The sequence below is a fragment of the Loxodonta africana genome, chromosome 4 (genome assembly GCF_030014295.1).
Source record: "Loxodonta africana isolate mLoxAfr1 chromosome 4, mLoxAfr1.hap2, whole genome shotgun sequence".
NCBI lineage: Eukaryota > Metazoa > Chordata > Mammalia > Proboscidea > Elephantidae > Loxodonta > Loxodonta africana.
Window position 1 is genome coordinate 83,316,357 of NC_087345.1, and position 8,402 is coordinate 83,324,758.

At 34.5% G+C, this 8,402-nt stretch overlaps 1 protein-coding gene across 1 annotated transcript; it reads left to right on the plus strand.

Moving 5' to 3' along the window:
* Positions 1-6,824: 6,824 nt before the first annotated feature.
* On the plus strand, positions 6,825-7,922 carry LOC135231373 (olfactory receptor 6C2-like). The gene has a single exon (XM_064285241.1). The coding sequence runs from the start codon at positions 6,877-6,879 to the stop codon at positions 7,840-7,842; it is 966 nt and encodes a 321-aa protein (XP_064141311.1). The 5' UTR covers positions 6,825-6,876; the 3' UTR covers positions 7,843-7,922.
* Positions 7,923-8,402: the final 480 nt, after the last annotated feature.

The window sequence follows — 8,402 nt, forward strand, 5'->3', positions numbered from 1 at the left end:
AAATATGACATTGGAATTTGGATCAGAAGTGTGTTAAATGTATAGGTGGCTTTTGGTAGAATAGACATTTTTACTATGTTAAGTCTTCCTATCCATGAGCAGGGTATGTTTTTCCACTTAAGTATGTCCTTTTGAATTTCTTGTAGTAGAGCTTTGTAGTTTTCTTTGTATAGGTCTTTTACATCCTTGGTAAGATTTATTCCTAAGTATCTTATCTTCTTGGGGGCTACAGTGAATGGTATTGATTTTGTGATTTCCTCTTCGGTGTTCTTTTTGTTGATGTAGAGGAATCCAAGTGATTTTTGTATGTTTATTTTATAACCTGAGACTCTGCCAAACTCTTCTATTAGTTTCAGTAGTTTTCTGCAGGATTCCTTAGGGTTTTCTGTGTATATAATCATGTCATCTGCAAATAGTGATAACTTTACTTCCTCCTTGCCAATCTGGATACCTTTTATTTCTTTGTCTAACCTAATTGCCCTGGCTAGGACTTCCAGCACGATGTTGAATAAGAGCGGTGATAAAGGGCATCCTTGTCTGGTTCCCGTTCTCAAGGGAAATGCTTTCAGGTTCTCTCCATTTAGGGTGATATTGGCTGTTGGCTTTGCATAGATGCCCTTTATTATGTTGAGGAATTTTCCTTCCATTCCTATTTTGGTAAGAGTTTTTATCATAAATGGGTGTTGGACTTTGTCAAATGCCTTTTCTGCATCAATTGATAAGATCATGTGGTTTTTGTCTTTTGTTTTATTTATGTGATGGATTACATTAATGGTTTTTCTGATATTAAACCAGCCTTGCATACCTGGTATAAATCCCACTTGATCAGGGTGAATTATTTTTTTGATGTGTTGTTGGATTCTATTGGCTAGAATTTTGTTGAGGATTTTTGCATCAATGTTCATGAGGGATATAGGTCTATAATTTTCTTTTTTTGTAATGTCTTTACCTGGTTTTGGTATCAGGGAGATGGTGGCTTCATAGAATGAGTTAGGTAGTATTCCGTCATTTTCTATGCTTTGGAATACCTTCAGAACTAGTGGTGTTAACTCTTCTCTGAAAGTTTGGTAGAACTCTGCAGTGAAGCCGTCCGGGCCAGGGCTTTTTTTTTGCTGGGAGTTTTTTGATTACCATTTCAATCTCTTTTTTTGTTATGAGTCTATTTAGTTGTTCTACTTCGGAATGTGTTAGTTTAGGTAGGTATCAATTCTTTTTTATTATTTTGAAAATGTTGAGATTTTTGTTCTTGCCTTGCATGTGGATTCTTTTAATAAATGTTACATGTGTATTGGAAAAGATATATATTCAGCATTTGTTAAGATTAGTGCTGTAAACATGACTATAATGTCAAGTTATTCAAATCATCTGTATCCTAGCTGATTTTTCCTTTTCTACTCTTGCCTTTTACTAAGAAAGCTGTGTTCCAATATCCAGCAATGATAGTGAATTGGTTTTTCTTCTTTTAGTTCTGACAACTTTGGCTTTATATGCTTTGAATCTATATTATAAGATGCTTACAAAATTACAATTGTTATGTCTTCTTGTTAGATTGATCCTTTGACATTATGAAATGGATCTCTTTACCTCTAGTAGAATTTAGTGCTTAAAGTTTCCTTTTCCTGATTATAGTATAGTAACCAAAGTCTTCTTTTGATTAGTATTTGTACAATACATCATGCCATAATTTTTTAACCTTTTAGTCATCTTCTGTGCTTACAGAAAACATTCTTACAAACAACAAGTGATTATCTGGAGTCCTTACACACATTATATGGTTGGATTTCACTTTCTAGTCTGGCAATCTTTAATACATCATTACCTGTAATTACTACTATAAATATGTTTAAAACTACACTCTTACTATTTTTTTTCTTGATCTATTTCTTATTCGTTATCTCTTATGTGTTTCTCTCTCTTTCTCTCTCTCTTTTCCCTCTCTCCTCAAACTTTTAATTCTTTGGAAAATGTATTTTGGACAAGGCAAAAAAAGCAAAGAATTACTCATATTTGAGACAAAATAGAAATAATTTCCAGGATGAATGAAAAGTGACTATTCACAACCAATGTCAAGAAATCACTAAGCGCATACCACAATTTTTATCAATGGCATAGTGAATCCAAGAAAATAATAAGGTGAATAAAAAGCAGAAATGAACATGGAGGCCAGTGTTTATAAACCTGAAAAGAAAGTACAAATATCTTGATATCAATCTCTATACAATAACATCCAAAATTAAGTTTATGATTAAAAAAAAGTTTATAACTATCTTGATGTGAAGCCCTACATAACCTTATCTTACATAGTGGTGAAAGGGGAAGAAGAGGATGGCAACAATAAAGTGTACAAAAAAATACGCTAAGCATCTTTCTTCTTTAGGAGGATAAAAGCAGTGACTATCTCAAAAAATTGATATTTTAAAAAGTCTTAAATATTTGTGTCAAATACTCAGGGTAACCACTAGGAAAAATACAACAGTGAAATAGGTAAATTCTGTAGGAGCAAATAAGTTTTAGATAGGTAGAAAAGTAGAAAATTAATATAAAAATAATATCTTTCTTATTAAAAAGCAAGATCTTATTAAAATAGCAATGACATAAAAAATTCATAGAAATTAACATGAAACTAGATGTCTTTTTAGAAAAAGGTAAAAAAAAAAAAATTCCTAAAGGAAGTACCAGTTTCCGTATATCAAAAAGAGCATACAACAAAGTTAAAACAAATGACAAACTGATGAAAAAAATTCACATCATACACAGCCATAAAACATATGGATATAAGTATAGACCCATAAAAAAAAATTAGCTATATAATTTGGTATTATCTTTCTGAAGGTATTTAGGTAACTTAATCTAAAATCTTTGAAATGTGAACATATTTTGATCATGATACACCACTTCTAGAATTTCATCTAAATGTGCTTTCTCTAGACATTGTTAGTTGTGAAAAAGACATAGTAAACAAAATATATGAGAATATGATGTTGTTTTTAATTGCCATTAAGTCGATTCCTTCTCAAAGCAACCCCACACCCCATAGGGCTTTCAAGGCTGTGACCTTTCCAAAGCAGAACCCAGGCCTGTCTCCCAAGGCTCCTCTGGGTGGGTTTGGACACCAATCTTCCAGCTAGAAGTAGAGCACTAAACTCATTGTACTACCCAGGGATTTCTACGAGAATACGATAGAATCGTGCAATAGAATACTATGAAACTCTTTTTAAATAATAAGGAAAACTGCACATATGCTTAAAACTAATAAGATTGGTTTAAAAATACAAATGGGAGACCCCAGAACACATATTATGTATGGTGCAACACTTCTCTGATTATTGATGTGATTACAGGTTACAAATGTAAAGCGTATTGTTGTTTCATAAATATTCATATACAAAACACATACATTTCCTTAAATTTTAAAAAGAATTATTTGGGTTTTCTAACATTATCCAGTTTTGTTATCTTTTTTAATATTTGAGAAAAATAATGGCAGATGGGAAGTCAACAAATCTGCCTCTCCTGCATTTTTTCTACCACTTATCAGTCACTGTACCCAGCCCCCAGTGCTCTCCAGTCGATTCCGACTCATAGCGACCCTATAGGACGGAGTAGAACTGCCCCATTGAGTTTCCAAGGAGCGCCTGGTGCCGTACGTGGTAGTAAAAAAAAAAAGAAAAACAGGAAAGGCGGACTTGTTCTTCACCACCTAATTTTTTTTACTATAGTATCTTGGCCAGTCTGTTGCTATTGTTGCCTCTCTGTGTCTCTCAGGACACTGTCCCCACTGCTGCACCTTGCAGGATTTTTGCCCAAATTCATTATAAAGAGGACTCATTAGTGACTGTTGAGGTCACCAAGGACCTATTTGTTTATTATTTAGTTTCAGGTTTACCAAATAAATCCAATGTAAATTTTGTGTAAAAGTCTGTCGCCCTATCCAGAGAGGTCATAGAATCAACTCTTTCAAAACCAGACGGTAAATGTATGAAAAATGTTTTTTTTTCAACCAAAAGAGCTAGAAAATATTTCCTAGACATAAAAGGAACCAAAGTCCATTTGAGACAGTCTTCTCAATTGCGTTGGAGAGGAAGAAACTCAGAGTTGTAGGTCCATCCTGAGCACCAGTGAGTGTAAGTGGGGTTCCTAAGCAGAAAAACAAGTAGATCCCACACAAGTCTTTTCTAAGTGGGTCATCTTCATCAGATCAGCCTTTAGAAATATTACCTTTAAAGAATCAGCCAAAGCTATTACTAACTCTCAGAAGAGTAAAGACAGTGGTAACGATTTTGTTTGCTTTCAACTTGGGGAGATATACGTAGTAATTTTCTCTGAGAAGCAAACTGATATAAGTTACCAAAATCAGATTATTATATAAAGATCCTCAGATCTTTCTGAGGATTTTTTTTTTCTTTCTAATGCTGGTTTGAATATCATACTAACAGAATCTTCAAGCAAACACAAATAGCAATGAACAAAGATTCAACTATTTATCAGCTTGGCACTAAAGCAAGGAGGGATGCCAGTTAACAGTTTGGTCAGGAAAGAAGGTAATAACATAAGCAGAGAGGGTAATAGTTGATATGGCTTTATTCATGGTATGGCTTTATTCACTAGCAAAGTCCTGATTCAAATACAAAATAAAATCTCAATGTTAAAGATAGAACGTTAAAAATTTAAATAATTAGAATCAGTGGCAAAGCAGTTGCAAAATGAAATCCAAACAGGACAGAAAATAGCTTTGATTATGTCTGCAAATGAACTAGATAAGTGTATGTATACAACAAATATTTCTTAGGCATTGAATATAAGTCTGAGATTGTGTTAGTTGTGGTAGCTCTCCCAGTAAGAAAACCAATAGTCATCTGACTTCCACAAACTTACGTTCTCAGGGGAAGCACTCAGATAAAAGTGACAGCTATAGGATAGGAGCACAAATGAGGAGCAGTCGACACAGATAATAGCGTTTTAGAAGACTGTCTAGTGGGAGTGATGCTCAGACTGAAAATCACGAGTAAGTGGTTGTGTTCACACAACTTGGGAGAGTGAGGAGTAAAAATGAGTGGAAAAGGGGAAAGAATAGGAAGGGAGTTTTGTTTGTTTCAGACAGATAATGCCTGTGAAGTGCTTACTCTAAGATCTATCACATGGTAAATTTTCAATAAATATAATCTATTAGCTTTATTACAAGGGACATAAAGTCAAAGGAGGAAGATATGGGATACCCAGATCATAAGATTTACTTTGGGTTTTGTGATTTTGAGATCACATCACAGGAATTATCCGTGAGAACTACAAAATAGTAAGAGGTGACATATGAAGTACTTAATATGTACCAGATTGTTTTGTAAATGTGTTATCTGTATTACCCTTTTTAATCATTTTAACTCTATGTTATCGATACTATTATTATCCCCCATTTTCTACACAGAAACTGGGGGCCTGAGAGGTTGAAACCTTGCCCAAGATCCTACAGATGTAAGTGGAAAGCCAGGTATTGGACTGTAGAGATTTGGCTGCAGAAGGTCTGCCCTTAATCACCAGTGCAGGTAAGACCCAGGAAGTGAGTAAAGACAGGCAGTGCTGAGAGAGCATATGTAGTATTCTGCTTGATTTTGAACTTGGTGATACTGATAACAAGGTATTAGAGTGTGTGCCATAATTAACTAAATATACTAAAAACATAACAAAACCATGCTTTTTTTGTTTTTTTCCAGTTGTATATCCTTGGACCAACCATTTCTTCATTATAGCAAATGAATTGTGCATTAAAATAATCCCTGCATTGTATATGCCAGTGAATATTGAGGGTAAATACAGGCTATCAGAGAATCATAGAAAGAGTCAAAGGAGTAATCCAATGATGTGGAAGTTGCATTAAAACACAAAACAAAGCAACATGAGCACATGCTTTGTCATAGTGACGGATTAGAAAACACAAGTTGCAGAGGGATTAACAAAGGCTATGTAAGGACACCAAATTCTTTGTTATACACTCACATTTTATCAAGCACCATGTCTTAAAGGAAATGATTAGGTTTAAATATTCACCTTTAAAAGAGAATATTTCTTAGATGTAAAATGAAAGTGTAATTTTGTTGTCACACCGTATTGCGGGTTAAATCTAATCGTGTGGGAAAGTCCAAGCCTGAGTGTGATTAAAAATGTGAAATAAAAACAGTTGTTGGAATGTTAGATTGCTTTTTTTGAATATTTTTAAAAATCTATCACAAAAATACAAAAAAAAAATAGAATACACAATTGAGTAGCCAACCCTATCAGAGTATTGACAATATTAATTACCAATAAATAGAAGAAGCTACATATGAATTCGTTCATAGTTGCAAGTTTTTGTCATTATTAGCTGCCATCTAGTTGACTCTGACTCATAGTGACCTTATAGAAAATGGAATGAAATGTCTGGACCTGTGTCATCCTCACAATCGCTGGCATATTCTAATCCATCTTTGTGGCTACCATGCCAATCCATTTATCCAAATGTTTCCCTCACCCTCATTCTTGCTTCTAACAATTAATACTCCTGATTACAAGTGATTTGGACAATATTCTGGTGTGATCCAAAGGTTTGCATTGGCTACTTTTCTTGAAGTAAATCACCAGGCCCTTCTTCCTAGTCTGTCTTAGTCTGGAAGCTCTGCTGAAACCTGTCCAACATAGGTAACCCTGCTGATATTTGAAATACTGGTGGCATAGCAAACACAAGCATGATAGCAACACCCAAGCCACCACAATACAACAAATTGGCAGGCAAGTGTGCCATCCCTAGTAGTCATTGTTGATCACTCTCTGACTTTCATGCTATTCAACTCTATTAAAATATCTCTAAATTTTATATGAATATTGGATAAAATTTAGAAGTCAGTGATGAAAAACCACACAATAACAACCTTTATCCTGCTGGGACTGACAGATGACCCAAAACTTCAGATAGCCATTTTTATTTTTCTATTTCTCACTTATATGTTGAGTATAACTGGAAATCTGACCATCATATCCCTCACTTTAGTGGACTCCCACCTCAAAACACCCATGTACTTTTTTCTACAAAAGTTTGCCTTTTTAGAAATTTCATTCACATCTGCTTGTATTCCTAGATATTTGTACAACATAGCAACAGGTGACAGATCAATTACTTATCATATTTGTGTGATTCAAATATTCTTCACTGATGTCTTTGGAGTGACAGAATTTTTCCTTCTGGCTATCATGTCCTATGACCGCTACGTGGCCATCTGCAAACCACTGCATTACGTGACCATCATGAACAGCAGAGTCTGCAAGACGCTTGTCTTCTGCTGTTGCATGGCTGGCTTATTGATCATATTCCCACCACTTACTTTGTTCCTAAACTTGAAATTCTGTGACTCAAATCTGATTGATTATTTTGTCTGTGATGCATCTCCTATCTTGAAGATTTCGTGCTCAGACACATGGCTCATAGAGCAACTGGTTATTGTCTGTGCTGTGCTCACTTTCATTCTGACCCTTATATGTGTTGTTCTGTCTTACATATACATTGTCAAGACCATTCTAAGGTTCCCCTCTGCCCATCAGAGAAAAAGGGCCTTTTCCACCTGTTCTTCCCACATGATTGTAGTTTCCATCACCTATGGCAGCTGTATCTTTATCTATGTCAATCCTTCAGCAAAGCAATCAGTGGCTATTAATAAAGGTGTGTCAGTGCTAATGACATCCATTGCTCCCATGTTGAACCCATTCATTTACACTCTGAGAAACAAACAAGTGAGACAAGCCTTCAGTGACTCCTTCAAAAGAATTACATTTGTTACAAAGAGGATGGTCAAGTCCAGGAATAAAATAACAAGCTAAGAATAAACCATGGCCTTCTAAATCTGTTTGTCTCTTCTTGATCTACGTTCTATTCGGGCTAACCTTCTGAAACACTTATCGCGCCCAGAAATAACATCCACCACCACATAAGTGCACTCCTTTATTCCTCTCACAAACAAACCCTTTCAGGACAATATCCCTAATCAGAAGACATGATAATATTTTTTTCAGTAAATGTAAGCCTGATATTACTTCCAATTTAGCAAACAAAAATTGAAAATGAAACAAAATATAAAAAATGCAAACCAAACAAGAAAATAGCTTACCTTGAATTTTTTTGAACTCCCAGGAAAATACTTGATTTAAAGCGTTCATTACCTCTTCTAATCTAAAAATTGCTGAAATCTTTAATAATTGATTAAATTAAAACTTTTTGAATACCTAGTTGTGGGTACGCCTAGTCCCAAGTATAAAAAAAAAGACTAAAAATTGATAATATCCCTGAATTTATTTTTCTCATTAGTAATTCTGTGTGACTAAAATTTAAAAAGCACACCACTACTAAAAAGTTACATTATATAATATGAAAGTAAATATAA